Source organism: Merops nubicus, unplaced genomic scaffold (assembly GCF_000691845.1).
Source record: "Merops nubicus isolate BGI_N331 unplaced genomic scaffold, ASM69184v1 scaffold22089, whole genome shotgun sequence".
NCBI classification, from domain to species: Eukaryota; Metazoa; Chordata; class Aves; order Coraciiformes; family Meropidae; genus Merops; species Merops nubicus.
Genome location: NW_008629322.1, coordinates 49,729 through 67,357, shown reverse-complemented (window position 1 = coordinate 67,357; position 17,629 = coordinate 49,729). Strand labels below are relative to the sequence as shown.

Sequence of the window (17,629 nt, the reverse complement as noted above, 5' to 3'; positions counted from 1 at the left end):
TGATTCTATGACTCTATGATTCTATAGTATAATTTTTCTAAGATATGTGATTTTTCTAGGCAATGGAAAGGTAGAATACCTGATTTATATGGACTTAGTAAACAACTGGCTTAGTAGGAATAAAATAAATAAAAAAATTGTGTGGTGATGAAGGAACTGACTAAAGGGAAGATGATCATGGTTGTGCCAGAAAAGTATCTGTCAAACCTTTAATAATAGGGAGGTACCAATGGAATTCCTCAAAGATTAGTTTTACGACTAGTCTTGCTGAACATTTTCATGGCAAAAATTGGGGGATATTGTTGCTTTCTATAAAACATCTGGAGGAGAGAAAACACTAGACCTAAAGAAATATCGTTTAAACCAGAAGACAATATAACCAGACAAACAGATGTGTGCATGCTGGTCATGAACAAACATAAGGAGGGCATTAAGAAATAGTTTTGATCATCACAGGCATCATCAGTTGGGGCAGAGAAGACAAAAATCCTAACTATAACTTAGCAATAATTTATTTACAGGACCCCTGCAATATCTAAACTTGATCCACAAAATCTTTTCATAAGAAATTGTTGTAAAGCTTTATTATTCACCTAGAATATGAAAGATTCAGAAGAACAATTTCTTTCTTCAAATGAGTTTTTGAGTTTCCTACCTAAACCTCACTGGAAACTTTTGTATGAGCAATAAGGCTTCTACTGGCAGCTGGATATTTGTAGTGTTACTGCTAAGGACCTTAGTGGTGGCAGGCTCCACTATCTTAAAGCTCCTTTTCTTATAAATGAGGAGTACTCCTGTAGTCAATCATGTTCTTTGGATGAATAGTACTTGTTCAGTTTAATTACAATGTGTATTGTTGGGAGCTGAGCCATGACTTATTTATTTTTATCTTACTAAAATCCATCCTGTGCATCCATCCTGTGTCAAGCCTTGGAGTTAGGGAAAGGCTTTTCATAAGATGACATTTCACAGCTACAAGAAACTGCTTCCACCTAACTTTATATAGCCCTTAGTAAATCGTAGGTGATGATGCAAGAAGGCAGTGTTAGGGAAAAAGAAGTAGTTTATGGGTTGGATAGGGCACTAACTAGATTGTTCCTCACTGGAATTCTTATGGCTCTGCTGCTTTTTGTGGACAAAAAGGAAGTATCACAAGGAAGTTACATGAACTCTGTCCCTTTGTTCCACCTGATCTATAGTTATTGGTTAATAATTTGCTCTCTCATCCATTATCTTTTAGTATATAATCTCAGAGCAAGGACATACTATATCTTTGTATTACAGCATACCCAAAAGAGTGTCTATTTTGCCTGATATTTCTGGGCATTTCAGTGGTTCAACTGACTCTGAAAAGAATGTGGAAATGCAACACAATTTTTGATGCAACTGCTTGCAGCAGGTTGGGGGGACTTACCCCTCACCAGCATTTTTGGAAAAACATAGCCAGACACTGCAGTCAGCTAGTGTGGGTTGCAGATGCTGAGGCCATCACTTTTAGGGGTAGTATTATTAGAAAAGCAGTTCTGATATATATATGGGGAAAAGGCTGCAAAATTCAAGCTCCCTCAAAATGTTGAAACACTCAGGACAGGAAAGAATGGAGCCTTGGATATGAATTTTGGCTGCATAAGCAGAAAAGGAAGGCTCTGAAGGAGAAAGCAGGAAGACTAAGAAATGTCTAGTATGTTAACCTATTGGAAGGCCAAGAAAAAAGCATCACCAGAAAGAGTAAGAGGATCAGTGTTTTACTCGAGAATGAAACTAGGAAGGAAAGATAGATAATGGGAAGTAAAAGAAGTGGTGAAAGGAAGATAAAGAGTTCAGTTTTGGTTTTGCTGAAGTCCAGCTGATAACCAAACATGCCCTCAATCATTAAAAACTGAGGCTCTCAAAGAAACCTCTGCTGATTAGAGACAGATTTATGAGTTGTTGACCAGTGTTAAAGTCTGTTTGTAAGAATAGCACCTAGAGGTGAGAGCACAGAGGAAGAAGAGGAATGGGCTGTGAAAAGGCCTCCTTCACATAAGGAGGGAGAATGTAACCTGTGACCAAGATACTGAAGCAACAGTGAATGCTAGAAGAAAAACCCCAAAAGGCTAGGCCAGGAAAACCGAAAAAGAGGTAGAGATTGTCACTGTAATTGGTGTAGATGAAGCGCATGAACAAGCTATGAGATTCATCAGGAATGAGTCAGTGCAACCATTAGTGTCAACCATATTATCAGAGTTTAGAGAGTTGAAGCTGGATCACAGAAAGCCAAGGACGCCAGCAGAAGGGACAAACTAAAGATATGACAGCCAAAGGGCAGATGAAAGCATCAAGCACAATAATTTTATGTAGAAAAGTTAAAGCACAGGAAAGAAAGAAAACTAATGGGATAAAGGAGAAGAGGAAGGGTGAGAGATTGGGCAATACAAAATAATAAGCAGGGCAGAGAGCACAGTACCTAAAACTGGTTTCACAAAGTCTTAGAGGTTGGCAAAACAAGTCTTTCCTTAGCATACAGTCTGTATGGCCCTTCATCTTTTCTTTTCAACAGGATGATCATACGTTATAAAAATGCTTATAAACTTAGCTCCAAGATATTTGAGAGGAAATTTTAGTCTATGATCATGACTTCCTTCCTGTTACGCCCTGTTGTCTGCTCCCACGTTACCACACTTAGTATTGTCATTTTTTGTATTATCAGCAACTTGAAGGATCAGCCCAACTGATTGTTATCAGCGGTCCTTGCAGTGAATGCTGACCTAGAGGATTGTACTAAAACAAAGAAAAATTCCCTGTTTTTCAGAACTGCTTGTATTACTGGGGATTTGCAGCTTGGCTTGCTTATTACATCAATCATCCTCTTTACACTCCTCCTTGTAAGTAGCAAAAGAGCCCTCAGTATGATTTAAGTATTTAGCTATTTGTATATTACTACTAACCACATGTAAATTTTTTTTTTTTTTTTTTTAATAGCTTATGGGAAAAAACAGATAAATTTTGCTGTGATCATGTTTCTGGTAGGTCTGTTGCTCTTTTTATAAAAAAGGAAGATTTTGATTCAGTATCCATTCCAAGACTGGGATATTTAACTGCTGGGATGATCCTGGAAGGATCTGGGATCTACCAGTGTGTGACACTGTTTAAAAGTCAGTGAGCTTGTTTTGGGACTTTTTTGTTAAGAATCACAACAGATCATAAAAACTGAAAGACCTGGCCAACTAAGAAAGTGTCTTGCTGATAATTTCCACAGATAGAGGTACATTTTACTGGGCTTCATAAATTTTTTTACAGCTTTCCTTATGAAGTAAATTTCTTAAATCACTCCCTGTTAATTCTCATAGTTCTTAATAACATTTCCTACATGCAGAAGCAATGTTAATGTAGCCAACAAAGATGTACCCATTTTTTCCTAAATATGCATATTTATAGTTTAGAACCTGAGCTGTTCCCATTTTATAGAGGGACAATGTAACTGAAAGCACAGAGCTGAGAATAAAACTCAGGATCTCTGTTCACCTGTCATTTGCTTTAATAGTTATGTTTTGCAGACACTGGAGGCTGTCCATAATATAAATGGGTCATTTCAATACACTTTCTACTTAATTGATTGGGGAAACATTATTTAAAACACATGGAGGAAGCTTGTCAATTATTTTTCATGGTTCATGTCAATTATACTCTAGAGAAGAAAACTTACTTAGAGCCAAACTCATATCTTCCTTCAGATTTTAATAACTTTTGAGAAACCAAAACTATCCAAATCCATTTTTTCAGTGTTTCTAAACACATAAGAGTAACCAAAAGATAAAACAAGTATCTCCTGGATTTATTTTTATCCCTGTTGGTTTATTGCCTTTAGATCTCATGTGAATTACATAAGAAAATTTCAATTTTTAGACACTGAGTCTATGTTTGCTGGTAAATATCATAAATATATAACAGATTATGATATGGACTCATGTCTGAATAAAGACATTCCATCATCCTCCTGTCTGAGAGCAATCTTGGTTAAGTATATTTATTGTGGTGCATTAACTCCCATTTTAAATCTTGTTTATAACAGATTTTTAATTTTTTTAAAATTTCCCCCCCCCCCTTAAAGTACCCCAGGAAATAATGCAAGAAAGAAAGTGAATAGAAAGGAAGCATGTTTTTAACTCTGTTGTGATTTTTCTTGCAGCTGTGTGAAGCTGGAAATTTTTCCATTCATGTTGCACTCAGTGACCTCCGGAGAAAAGGTAAAAACTGCATTATCATTTTTCACTTTTGTGGAGCCATTCAGTGCTTCTGCAGTAACTCTGCCTCATGTCGGACCTGATCCTGCAGGGCACTGGTACCCACCAGCTGACTGTTGTGGGTGCACAGGTTGCTCAGCACTGTAAAGACTGGATTCTAGGAGAGATCAGATAGTGCAAGAACTCCAACACCAGACTGTTCAACAGCACTTCTTCTTTTACTGTAATTCTTATTGGTTAGGGCCAGATTGCATTGGGGGAACAGTTATATTAGTTACACTGGTAGTGCAAAAGGAAACAGTACTAGTCTAAGCTGTGCTCTGGTGACTAAGGGAAACCCTGTGCAGGCCAGGTTTCCTTGGGTGTGAGCCAAACACCTTACAGCTACCAACTGTGACTGCTAAAATCCCATTCTGTGACAATCTGAGAAAAACTTCAACTTCTAAACCTAGAACTTGAGGTATCTCTTACAGGAGTCACTGTGGTCAAAGGCATACATAGATGACTTTCTAATGCCCAGAACATTTCCTCACAGTTATCTCATTCCTACTGTGGGTCCCAAGGACATCCTGTTTCCCTGCATCCTGCTTGTCCCTCTGACAATGATGAGACACAGGAGTAGGCAGATTTGGGTTGTCTTTATAGGAAACAATATATTTAGGAGTATGAATATTTTGTGATTTGTTTTCTAATCTATAGGATCCAAAACTCGTAAGATCCCATATCCAACAAAGAATCCTTTCACATGGCTGTTTTTCTTTGTATCTTGCCCTAACTATACATACGAGGTATGTATTCACAAACAAGATGCTGAGATTTTAGTTTTGTTGAATATATTTTTGTTTCTTTTGGAATATTAAACATGGAAAAAAACTCTGAAACAGTGCAGCTCAGTACATTTTTCCTCCTCCCCTAAACCCCATGAAATCAGATTGCAGACAGGAACTTGTCTGTTCTTCCTTTTCCTCCCTTGAAGCATTACTTATGGGGCTAACCTTAGACAGCTGAAACCCTAACCTGTGCTTCAGTGTGGCTGCTAGACAAGACATACTCTAAAGCAGTACAAATGCTTTGAAGGAAAATTGCCACTGAATGTGTGTTGCATCTGCTGGATTTAGAATATAAAAGAGCCCAGGAATATCACAGTATGCCGGAAGATAGTGGGTAGACTAATAGAAGATATTGTGGAAGAGAAAATGGGAAGAAAAGCTCAGGTTGTCTTCCCATTTTATTAAGTTATACAGTTGCTTGTGTTGTTGATGACTGCTTTAGAAGCTTGAATCAGTTTATCACTTCTTATTTCTTAATCAAAAGCAGTTCAAACCACTACAACTCAGTGTAAAAGTCACTCAAGGACAACATCAGATTTTAACTTAAGTGGAGGTTAATAGATGTTAATCAGAACACCATTTGGCCTCATACTACAGGAAGTTACCATTCCTGGCACTGATGGAGGTGAAAAATAATAAAATTAGGCAGAGAAATGAAAAGGACACTATGCTGTAGTGCTTAAAATTTTGTTGTGATAATAGCTATGGAAGCAAACACAAAGGCTTTGTTTGTGATAAGGCACTGTTCACCTTTTTGGCTAAAGGTTATTAACAGTAGAGATTGATCTGGCTGACCTTGGCTTTTTTATTTACCTATACTAGGACAAGGTTGGTTTTGATCAATAGAGACATAAATGCAAATGCTGTCACCAGAAATATTTTAAATTTCCTTGGCCAAAACAGGTGGGGACCTGGATCAGTTTCACTATCATGACTCAGTGTGTTCCAGGTGAGTAATGTTTTGGTACTTTACCCTAAAGTGATGCCAGCAACGAGAGTGTGTTTTTAATCTGATAATGAAACATACTTTCCCTTCCTTCCAGTGGGGCTGTTCACCTTGCTTTGCTTCATTCAGATGACAATCTGGGCAAAGGATAAACACTGCACCTATCTGCGAGAATTCAAGGATTATCCAAGTCTTCGAATGCCAATTATTCCTTTTTTGTTGTAAGAAGAAAAGTTTAGTTTGAATAGAGCACAGAACTTCAAGAAGAAAAAAACTCATAAACCTCCTGCCAAATAGAGAATTAATTTAAAGGATTCTGGTGCACATTGAATCTCCACTGCTGAGGGAAATTGTATGTACTTGAAAGCTACACTTCCTTACTTTCAAGAATTCTCAACTCAGAAGCACCTTCAAAAAATAAGGCTTCATTACACAGCTGATAGTCAAAAGCCTCTACAGTCCACTGTAACCTGTTTGACTTAGATTTTCCTGTACTATTCTATTTATCTTGATGGATCAGAGATACTGAGAAGTCTGTGCTGAAAAGCAGTTCCAAATTTAGCAGTGGCATTCTGCAAGATGTAAGTACATTGGAACGAGGACATACCAGCTAACTACTAGAGAGCTCAGCTCAGCCAGCACGGCCAGCTGGCCTGAAGACAGTTGCATGATCTGCCTTCTTTGACTTGAAGAAAGTGTGCTGCCTGGTGGCAGGTGCTTTGTAGCAAATAATATTACCAAAGAATATGAATTATTCCTGGAATAAAAAAAATAGGCAATATCTCAAATCCCTGATTTGGGTCTAATCCCTAATTTGCAAATAGAATCTGAAGGAAGAAGAAATTGTGTATTTGTGGATGTAACATCCTTCATCGTTGTTGGTGTTTTTGTCTGGTTGGTTTTAATCTTCAGTAGCAAACTGCATACTAGTAAACAAGGTTCAGAAGATCTGATCTATGCTGTATCTTTGACATTGGCCTGTTTTCATATAACAAATCCATATGATACTAAAGGACCTTTTACCTAGCATTTTATGTCAGCGTTCTCTAAATAATTTTTAATATGCTTTATAAATATATGAAGTGACTGCTAGTCTTCAGAATACTAGCTCCCTTCCTATTTTCAGAGCCAGGGAGAAAAAATCAGCTACATTTTGGACTTCCTGTGTTTTCTTTTCACAAGATGTTCAGTAGGACTTAGTTGGGTTTTGTGCAAATATAGTAAAAAAAAAACTAGTAAAAATCTATTGCAACCTATCTGAATTTGAAAGAAGCTGGTTTAGAATATGAAGAGAATGCATAGATACCTCTTTGTTTCATGATAATTTATTTATCTATAATGGATGTATAGAAAGATTTTTGCAACTATTTGTAAGGGTGAAATATGCAATAAATTCCGGACTATTTCAAAATCAATTGAAATAATTATGGCAAAAGAAGACTACAGCCGCCTGCTGAAGTTTCATATTTTGTACAGTAAAAAGCAAGAATGTCCTTATATATATTAAAAAAATCTACAATTGAAAAAAAACTAACAAAGCAAGAATGCTTGACCCAGATTTTATTTCTGTACAAAATATCTTGGAGAATATTTCTTAAAAATGTTTCGGTCTGGTAGATAACTGAAGCAATACATCATTGTGAATTTGTTTTCAGTACTGTTATTTTCCACTAGTTTAACTGTGAACTGGAGAGACCAAAGAACCTGTGAACCAGAGAAAAGAGCTAAATGTCAAATGATTACCCACTGAGTGCAGCGGGGAGTACAAGCAGGTGAAATTTTCCTTCTGAGCAGAGAGAAAGCACATAACCTATTCACACTATACAACCACTTCAGATTCAGTCCAAAGAAAGAAGAAAAGTATTGGTCTTGTTTCATAACAAAAAATATCTTTCCAGGCCTTCAAGAGAAAAAAAAAAAACTTTTGGCAGATTTGGACGTACTCTTTCCTTTTAATCTCCATTTTGACATTGTGCTTCTGTTTGAGAAATTTGAAGATGAGTATGAGATCATTTTCATTAAGGTTTGGGTTTTTTTAAGTAAATTTCTTGCCTGGGTCTGAATTAATTCTTCCCATTCTTGCTGAGACAACCGTCTGGTTTTACTGGCAGCCTGGTGAGACGGTGCAGCATTCTGCCGGCACTAGCCTCAGCAGCCAGCACTGATGTTCTGACCTTGATAGTCCTGTACACTCAGGGTGGCAGGAATCCACTTGTAAGCTGGGCAATGCTCTCTGCCTTGGGACCTGTCTGCTGATTGGTAGCAGCTGACTTAAGAGTTAAACATGGAAAACCTAGCAGCCTGAAAGGACCAGACAGAGAAACTGTCTCTAACGCTCTTTACATGTCAACAACAAGGAGGAATAAGACTTGGCTTCCTGTGTCTTATAATGAACTTTATCTTAGAGGAAGATTTTGTTCTGTAGCAAGGACTTGCCTTTCCTTGGACGCTTTCAGCGTGTAGTGTTCCTGTAGAGCAGTAGAAGTTGGCTGTTGCTAGGCCTGTTGCTGTTGTGAGTACAGTGCTCAGAAAGGTGCAAAATATCAGTAAAATACCAAGTTTATGAACTTTGTTTTACCCTTGTACTGCTCTGGTATGGCACATCTTTGCACTGTGCACTCTAAGCGCTAGTGACTGTAGGAACAGTCTATGCAGCTGCCTGCTGCTGCAAAGCAGGGGACACCTTTGCTTCTCGGCTGGCTCCAGCTGCACGGGGATGCAAAGGAATTTCCTCATCCTCCATTTGCTGTTTAGCAAAGTTCACAAAAACCTGTGTGAGGAAAGCAGAAAATGTCACATTCTCATCAACTAAGATGAGTTAGTGGTATGTCTTCATATATTTGCATCCTCTTGGCCTCTGCAGGAAGGAGACAAAGGGGAATCCATAGACATGAACAGAACTGAGACACAGTATCACCAGGAATTATTAATTCCTTCTTTCTTTCAGTAAACTTTCTTGCAACTTCCTCCTTTGGATGCACTTACTTGCAAGTAAAATCCTTTTTCTTTTTATAATTAATCAGGAGATGGGTTCAGCAAGGTTGGCTTAGCTTGTAAAATGTGATTTTGGTTTCAATGGGAAAGAGGAGATGGAATATTTTAGAGAAAGCTGTAAGGCAGCCAGGAACGCTTTTCTAGCATTCCCAGCAAAGACAGCTTTGCATATGTGGACCCTCAGCTACTTAGCAAAGCAGGCAGATAGGGTTAATACCCCCTAGCAAGTGGGTGTTGCCACCAGTCCCAGTGGAATTCCCAAGTTTTGTGTGTCTAATTGCTCCTGTATACAAGTGCATGACCCAGACATAAACATTTAACTAGATATCACAGTATATCTGACACAACACAGTGCAAATCTCTTATTTAAAATAAAACATTATTCCCAGCTCAGGAAGCCTCATTCTGAATGGCTGACCTTCCTCAGACTGCTGGTCCTGAAGGAATGGGTTGTGTGAATTTTGTTATCTGGGAAACGGTTGTCTTACTAACTTCCAAATGGCACCTATTTACATAGGGAATTAGTTACAGATTTCATATCTGATCCACTCTCCTTGATGAAGGGGTCTGGGAACACTGCCCGAGAAAGAGGTGCAAGATAATTCTCTGAACAGTTTGATCCTTCAGTTGTTTGGTTACCTAATTGCATTGCCTAATTTTTGCCAGACAGGCTTTCCCATGGATGCTTTCTTTTTGACTCACCTGATCTAAAGTTGTTTGAGACACAGAATATTCTTCAATATGTAGCTTTTCCTTATTGGAGATTATTAACCGAAAAATCTTAGCCAGAGATGAGGAGCAAATCTGATACTGCAGCATGTTGTAGTGTTTCTCTCTCTGTAAACTGCCTGGGAAGTTCATGCGTATGAATTGCTCAGCAGGAGTAGGATCTGGAGGCAGCCCAGACTTTGGAGCTTTGATCTTCAGAGTGACAATGTAGCCATCTCCAAACCTGGAAAGCAGATGTGGATTTCAGAACTGGATGAAGAGATGGGTTCCTTATTCAGGGAGGAAATTTTCTGCAGCTATGAAAACACTAACAGTGTCTGAATCGTAATGTGGAAGATCTAGCTTCCCAAGAAGCCTTGTATTTGCCCTGCAGAAATGGTGTGTAGCATGGCAGAGCTGAAATGAGATCTGCTTAAATTGCCTAGGATACCACAGAGTTGCACTCAGAAATGAGTCTGTTTAAATAACAGTTCTTCAGATGGGATTGCTGTATTAAGAACAATACATGTCACATATACCAAGTTCTTCCACAAAAAAAAACCCAAAAAACCAACAAAACACACACAAAAAAAAAACCAAAAAAAAACCAAAAAACAACACAACAACCAAACCAAAAACCCAACCATAAAAACATTCTACTTACTTGTATTTTAGCTGCTGAATTGTGCCCAGGCATTTGAAGGTACCTTTTACCATGATGGCTAAACGAGTACAGAGGGCTTCACATTCTTCCATACTTTCAAAGAAGAGAACAGATATTTGAGAAAAGCCAGCAGATTAACTTTATCTCCTCTGGGATTCTGAATTTTAATTCTTTTTACCTGTGTGAGGTTAGAACCACAGCTCGCCCATCTCTGAGCACGCTGACAATAGAGTCCCACAAGAGGCGCCGGGACTGAGGGTCCATTCCAGTAGTTGGTTCATCCTGTAAGGGAAACATGAAGATGATCAGAGTCAGAGCACAAAGCAGTAAGGAAACAAGGACAAGAAACTGCAGGTAAGGGCAGAATGCTGTCTGTGTAGGGCAGGTAAAGATAGAATGCTGTCTGTGTAGGGCAGAGCTACAGGGAAGGGAATGTAGTGGCCATTTTGACAAAGGAAGCCCCTAGTCTAGGGTCTTAGATATCAAAAATGTAAGCATTTGTGATAGCCCGTTATAAAAACATTCAGGACCAAACACAGAAATAAATTGAAAGAGGCTCATGCAGTACCAGTTACACCAAATTGTGTCAAGTTTGGCTCCCATGTTTTGATGGACATTACAGATATTGGTCAATATACTGGAGAAACAAAGAACAGAACATGAATAATACTAGCTTTAAGACAGAGATGGATACTCGCAATAAAATCTCCTTTTTCTGGGGCAACAACTCTTGTAAGAGGAAAGTGAGTTTTTCCCAAATAACCTGTTTACTTACATAAATATATAGGGCACATTTTTCAACCCAAGAACCTAATTAAGTCACTCTGATTTACACCAGGTAAGGATCTGGTTCTGCATAAACCAGTTAACCCAGTGAGTAAAAACAAAAAAACTAAAAGTATTGGAAAAAAATATTTTCATTCAGCATTTTGTCTTAAAAATTATGAGAAAACATTTTATCTGGCTGTTTAATACATACAGGCAGAATACATGTAAGGGCATATTAAATGGCACAAGGAACCGTACTATTAAAAATGTGACTAAAATGTTTCTTTTTAGTGCACAAATTCAGGTGGTAAGTATAATCTAAATAAAGACTTTTTTGCAGTAAGTGCACTTAAAATTTCCCTTGCGATATGCAATTATCTTGTAATTTATGTTATTTTATGAGGACTACATTTAAGCATTTGTATAGTTTAGTCTAAATTTTCATCATTTATTCCAAAGAGATTAAAGGCTGCAAAAGGGTAGCCACCTTCCTTTGTTCTGCTGGAGGAAGCAACAACATATATGTTGTAATATCATCTTTTACATGAGTGATTATGCTCTGGCAAGAAAAGACAGACTGAAACCAAACATGGTTTCAAACATTCAGATTTGTCTGGGTTGTAGATTTTATCTCCATGCATTCTGTGTTGAATGCCTTTACTTTACAATCACTTGGGGTCCATGAGAAACCTAGTTATTCATCCCACTCAGTGCCTGAAATTAAAGAACTCAAAATTACATTGAAGTAGTTGTAAATCAAGGGCAGAAAGGAGCTTGCAAGGACTCTCATAAACATCCTTGTGCCTCTTTAGAATGTAGTTTTATGGGATGTTATACTGAACACAGAGCTATTACCATGACACTTACCAGCAAGATGAGTGGTGGGCAGCCTATCAGTGCAATAGCAGTGGAGAGCTTGCGTTTGTTGCCACCACTGTATGTCCCAGCCAGGTGGTCTGCATACATAGGAAGTCCCAGCTTCTGGATGCCCCATTCAGCAACCTATGAGAAAGAGTGTTTTTCACACAGCAGCTAATGCATAACAGTCAGGATTGCTGATACATCCCTCTTCTGGCAGAGACATGGCAGACCCCTGGGGTTTAGTACATTCATTTTAGAACTGGAGTGGGGGAGTTCAAAAAATTGATGTTGAGGGGAATTCAGCTACTTGAGGGAAAGCTGTAAACCGGCCCTAGCTGCAGACTTCCTATCTCTGCAAGAATTTAAATTATTTCCTTCTGGAATCTTCTTCATGTTTTCTTTCTTATACATAAGCCACTTTAAAGACAAGAACAAAACAGAAAGCAGTACAGTTCTGAGTCACAGCAATTGCATCTGTAGCCTTCCACAGCTGGCACCATGGTTTTGCAAGTACCACTAATGTCTAAGAATTTACATCTGTACTTAACTGTCCAAGTGGCAGGAACCAGCCCCAGGACTCCAATACACAGAATGGCAGGCCTTCTTTGGAAATTTGGGCCCTTGGCATGTTATGAACCCAGTTATCCATCAAAAATATTCAATGTAACTATGCAGAAGTCAAAAGCAAGAATGCTTTACCCTCTTGATTTCCTCTGCTGGAACACCTCGCAAGCGCGCATATAAGTAGAGATGTTCTCGTCCTGTGAGCAGGTCATCAATGGCGTCGAACTGAGGGCAGTAGCCCATGTTTTGGTGGACATTAGCCATGTGAGTCAATATACTGGTAAAACAAATAAAAGTTCTATAATACTAGCTTTGAGACAGAGTTTGAATAAAATCCTTCTCTTTTGGCGCAACAGTCCTTGTAAGAGGAGAATGAAATTTTCCTGATAAAATATCTTACTAAAATATCTGTTTGTAGAGAATAGCAAGGAATATATTGTCATCTAAATCAGCTCAGTCCCAGTTAAGAGTGTAAGCCTGTTTCCCCTAACCCATTTTCCTATTTAAGTATAGGCTAAATTAATGAGAAGTCCTTTGAACAGCCCCTCAGATATTATTTTTTGCAACTGGTGTTTATTTCTAGAAGAAAAAAAAAATCAGCCTGTTTCATCTCAGATTGTGATCACTGGGAACAGACAGGCAAGACACAAGGCCAACACTTCATTGGCAGGAGGAGGACAAGTACAGAATCACAGAATGGTTGAGGTTGGAAGAGGCCTCTGGAGGTCACCTTGTCCACTCACTCGGTTCAAGCAGGGTCACCTAAAGCAGGTTGCTCACGACCATGTCCTGGCAACAAAATAGCTATTGTTTAAAACATGTCAACAGACAAAGAATCAAATCCCAACTACACCTGACAAACCAAGACACACAAGCTAGAGCTAAGCTAACAAATGAATGCTAGATCATGATGTATTAACTTCAGACGTTATGCCACCACTGTGTAAACAAAGGTGCTAGAAACAAAGAGAGGTCCCAAAGCTCAGATAAGGCACCCTGCTGGATTGGTTTTCTGATGTTAGTGGGCCCTTCCTAGGAGACCTAATTGCCTTGTCCCACTGTTAGCATTACTACAACTTACCTATAGATTTTACAACAGAATATTCAAAGTATGAAGTGCCACTCTGTGTTTACTGTGGTCTCTCTCAGTGCCATAGAACTGGAAAAGAGCTGCTGAGTCATTAAGACTATCATCTGGGCAGTTCTACCCTGGTAAATGGGCTGCCACATGTTTGTGGTGTTTTTTTGTATTTTATTTTTTATTTTTTTAAATGTACTTACCTACTGCCAGCCACTACAGCATCTCCAGATGTCACATCAGTATCTCCAGTCAGCATTTTGAATGTTGTTGTTTTGCCAGCACCGTTCACTCCCAAGAGACCAAAGCACTAAATTAGAAAATTTATCACATTCTTTAGTATTTCCAACTTGCAAATCAGCAGGGGCATGAAATCTGAACAGATCCATGGAATGTAATCTAGTGTTATTGAACAACCTACCTCTCCGGGACGGATGCCAACACAGAGTCTGTCCACTGCAGGCTTTTGCCTACCTGCATAAATCTAAATTGACAGAAAAAAAAAAAAATCCTATTTCAAGATATCTGCAACAAGGAGAATCTTTTGAATTTTTTGAATTAATGCTATTGGGGTGAGGCAACTTTAGAACCAAGACAGGAGTAAATTTAAAACAAAACAAAACAAACAAACAAAAACCAGAAAAACAAAACCAAAAACAAAACCCAAACAACCAAACACAACAAACCCACAACTAAGTATTCTACAAAGTCAGGCATTATTTACATTATTTACATTTGTAATTACCCCTACATTTTTTTTTTTTCTGCATGCAGCCTTTTACTTCATATCTTTAGCACTAGGAGACATATTTGATGCTTTCTTGAGTCAAAGCATCTCTGACATATCAAACTGAAGTGGAAAAATACAGCAAGATAGTCTGAAGAACAATACTCCAGGCCTCTCTACTCATGACACCCCAGCAATGTGTGTAACCTTTGCATTTCTGTAGCTCAAGCTTGCATGCATTCTGATAGCATAACTCAGATGCCTTCTATAACTGGAAAGAACTCACAATAACTATAGGCCTCAATGTGAAAGCAACCAAAGAGTTAACTTGAGATTGTAACTCATCTATGGTAAAAACAGTACTGTAGAAGAAAAGGCTAGTAGTAGAAATGGACACTCAATAGATAAAGTCATGTCAGGTGATGTGACGTAAAGAAACCACAAACAACCTTTAGCAGCCAGGATTGTTTTGCCCTTGATGGACTTCTCAGTAGTTTGATTTCTAATAAAGGTAACCAGCCTTGACTTCCAAAATGCTCATTACTCTGTAAAGCATAAGGTTGATTTTGAAAATAATACCGTCTGAATCCACAGCTGAAATACATTCTGAAAGAGTAAATTCAGGCTAGACTCATTTGTGTCATTCTTCTCAAAATATTACCTTGGTCAGTTCTTGTAATTCTAAGATATCTGTTTTGTTCCCACCATACATAATTCTTTTTCTTTCTTCCGCAACGTCCTCATCTTCGTCAATAATAGGTGACATGGCAGCCTCAGCAAACCTGGAAAACCCCAGGAGATGAGCTGCAGAAACAATGAGTTGCCCTGGGTGCAGTTAGAATAACAGTGTGAAACAATGGCTAACTAATTGCCCAAAATGTGACTGCTGGAAGCAGTGGAATTGAAATTCCACAGTGTGACACTGGCTGGAGCATTTCTGCTGATGGGAGAATTCCTGACCTTTGAAAGTTAATCTCTAAATACTAAAATGGGAGGAAATTGCTTGCTCAAAAGAGCATGCCTTGTCGGTCACTGATATGGCATAACCTGCCTCTCAGCCACAGCTTTCACTCTTTGGCTGCTCTTCAGTAGTTCTACAGATCTTCTGAGTAGAGCTCCTTGTAAGATGATATTTTTATAATTATACCAATTAGAGCTCACCTCAAAGAGGAGTGAATGACTCCCTCACACCTGCAAGTTAACTGCTTTTGTTGAGATAGAGACATTTTTATAAAGCTGAGAGAGGAAGCTTGCATAGTGTCCAGGCTGCAACTGTCCTGTGCCTTGGATTGGAATTCCTGCCTTGGGATGTCAGGCTAGTACCCCATGCCACTAATTATTATTATACTACAAACTTTCCAAGTGATTTTATAATCTCACTATTACAGTGCCTTAATCTAAAAAAAAAAAATAAATTACATTAAAGTCTTAATTCAAGAAAACTCATTTAATAATACATTCTTAAATCCTCTTAAAATAATGCACATTTACAAATGGTTTCTTCAGCAAGGATATCAACAAATTAAGATGAAATCAGGCAAGTAAACAGAGGAAAAAAGCTGGCAAATCCAGAGGAAAAAAAAAAAAAAAAGAAAAAAGAGGGTCACGGAGAATAACAAAGATACCCTGTTAATAAAGGAACATTAATACAAGCTTTCAAACATACCGTTTTGTGGAGAACAAACGATGCTGCATAAGGAGATTCAGAAGGAAGTATGCAACCCCTTGAACAGCCATGGCAACCAAGTTCTTTCCAACAAAGTCCCACTGAAAAGGATTGGAAACATGCTCCTCTCCTTTGGACGAAGAGCACGAGAAACCAAGGTGAAATACTGCTGAAAAAAAACCCCACTGCTGCTCCTCAGAACAAAAGGCATAATCATAATGGTTTAGGATGAAAATCTGTACTTTATCTGATTATGATCAGGCAATGTCTTAATTTTCCAGGGTCTTAAAAAGACTCTTAAGAAAATGCACTCCAAGCTCAGCTTCTGCATGGGAGTGAAAGTGTATATAAACTTTCTGAATATGCACTAATTTGGATAATTCAGAACATGACATTTTCATGGATTATGTGAAGACATACATGCTCTGAATAAAAACAACTGGGTTCTGCTATATGACTATTCTTCTAATAAGTTGTCTGGTATCAAAGACAGACATATCCCAAGAGGATGAATTTAAGAACAGTAGCCATTTTAAGCATTAACATGAGGGCTGATGAAATAGTCAAATGAAATGAAATAATATATCCTCTTGTAACGAACTAAGGGCTTCAGAACAGATGATAAAAAGACACCAGAGTCTGGTACTGGACAAATGGGTTAATTTCCAACACAGAGTAGTGGTTAGGCAGTAGAGTCCTGTCAGCTGTATCAGAAACTGTGATTCCTTCAGAGAGGTTGAACTTTCATACTCCTCATCCACCTGATGATGTGAAAGCAGAGGATTTCAGAAACAGACACTGATTTTCCAAGATAACAGTTTCAACCTCCTCATCCAAAGTCAGGACACATGATGCTGATACAACGTGTTGCTTATTGGCTTTACTTACCAAACCTGGCATATACTTCAGTCACAGCTTGGTTCATGGCCAGGTCAATGAGTCCACGGCCCAGGCAAAAATGTGGGAACACAATCAGCATATTTTTCAATGTTTTATTAAACTTCAACAAAGACTACAAGAAACAGAACAACATAATAAGCAGTTGAAAACAGTCTTCTTTAAGAAAACATAGCAGCATGAGTGTGAAGTCCTTTGTCATGCCAGAGAAACTGAAAGTTGTGTCTTCTTACAGAAGAGATAAGAGTATTTATCAAGTTACAACCAAAGCATCTGCAACCTAAAATGCAGCATGGCACAATGCTGGCATACATTGCACCAGATAAGGTGCTTTTGGAAAACTGTCAATGAGGAGAGAAATTACTCTTTGTAATAATATTTCTCTATGTAGCAGGGGTAACGTAATAACATTTATAATAGCATCAGCTATTATAAACAGCAACTGTGAGCAACAAGAAAGACTGGTATTTTGCTGTCTCTTTATTTATAGCTGGAACATTTTCATAATCAGGACTGCCACAATAATGAAAGGTACCAGTGCCTGGGCATAGCAACACAGTAGGCTTTGGTGCAGTGTGGAGATACCCAAAACAGTGAAGTGCTGGTAGTCTAGCTGCATCAACACTGAATTGAGAGAAGGACAATTTTCCCTCTGGAGACACAGTGTCCACAATGGATATTCTCAAAGGTAATAACGTTTGCC

At 38.4% G+C, this 17,629-nt stretch overlaps 2 protein-coding genes across 2 annotated transcripts in view; one reads left to right on the top strand and one right to left on the bottom strand.

Annotated features, from left to right (window-relative positions):
* Positions 1 to 2,771: 2,771 nt before the first annotated feature.
* Positions 2,772 to 6,455, top strand: LOC103779342 (very-long-chain enoyl-CoA reductase-like; the record flags this gene model as incomplete). The annotated part of the gene is made up of 6 exons (XM_008946966.1): positions 2,772 to 2,864; positions 2,962 to 3,005; positions 4,169 to 4,226; positions 4,923 to 5,011; positions 5,957 to 6,002; positions 6,097 to 6,455. Coding segments are annotated over 6 exons (458 nt in total), but the record flags the coding sequence as incomplete, so codon positions are not given.
* A 2,182-nt stretch (positions 6,456 to 8,637) lies between these two features.
* ABCA4 (ATP-binding cassette, sub-family A (ABC1), member 4) overlaps positions 8,638 to 17,629 on the bottom strand; it is a gene marked incomplete at its 5' end in the record, with an annotated part of 56,818 nt that continues 47,826 nt past the window's right edge. The window contains 11 exons of the mRNA XM_008946965.1: positions 8,638 to 8,769; positions 9,696 to 9,945; positions 10,366 to 10,458; positions 10,544 to 10,647; positions 12,001 to 12,135; positions 12,694 to 12,835; positions 13,840 to 13,946; positions 14,058 to 14,120; positions 15,025 to 15,145; positions 16,030 to 16,159; positions 16,918 to 17,041. Of these exons, the coding sequence (XP_008945213.1) occupies positions 8,647 to 8,769; positions 9,696 to 9,945; positions 10,366 to 10,458; positions 10,544 to 10,647; positions 12,001 to 12,135; positions 12,694 to 12,835; positions 13,840 to 13,946; positions 14,058 to 14,120; positions 15,025 to 15,145; positions 16,030 to 16,159; positions 16,918 to 17,041 (1,392 nt within the window). The remainder of the gene's footprint in view (positions 8,770 to 9,695; positions 9,946 to 10,365; positions 10,459 to 10,543; positions 10,648 to 12,000; positions 12,136 to 12,693; positions 12,836 to 13,839; positions 13,947 to 14,057; positions 14,121 to 15,024; positions 15,146 to 16,029; positions 16,160 to 16,917; positions 17,042 to 17,629) is intronic.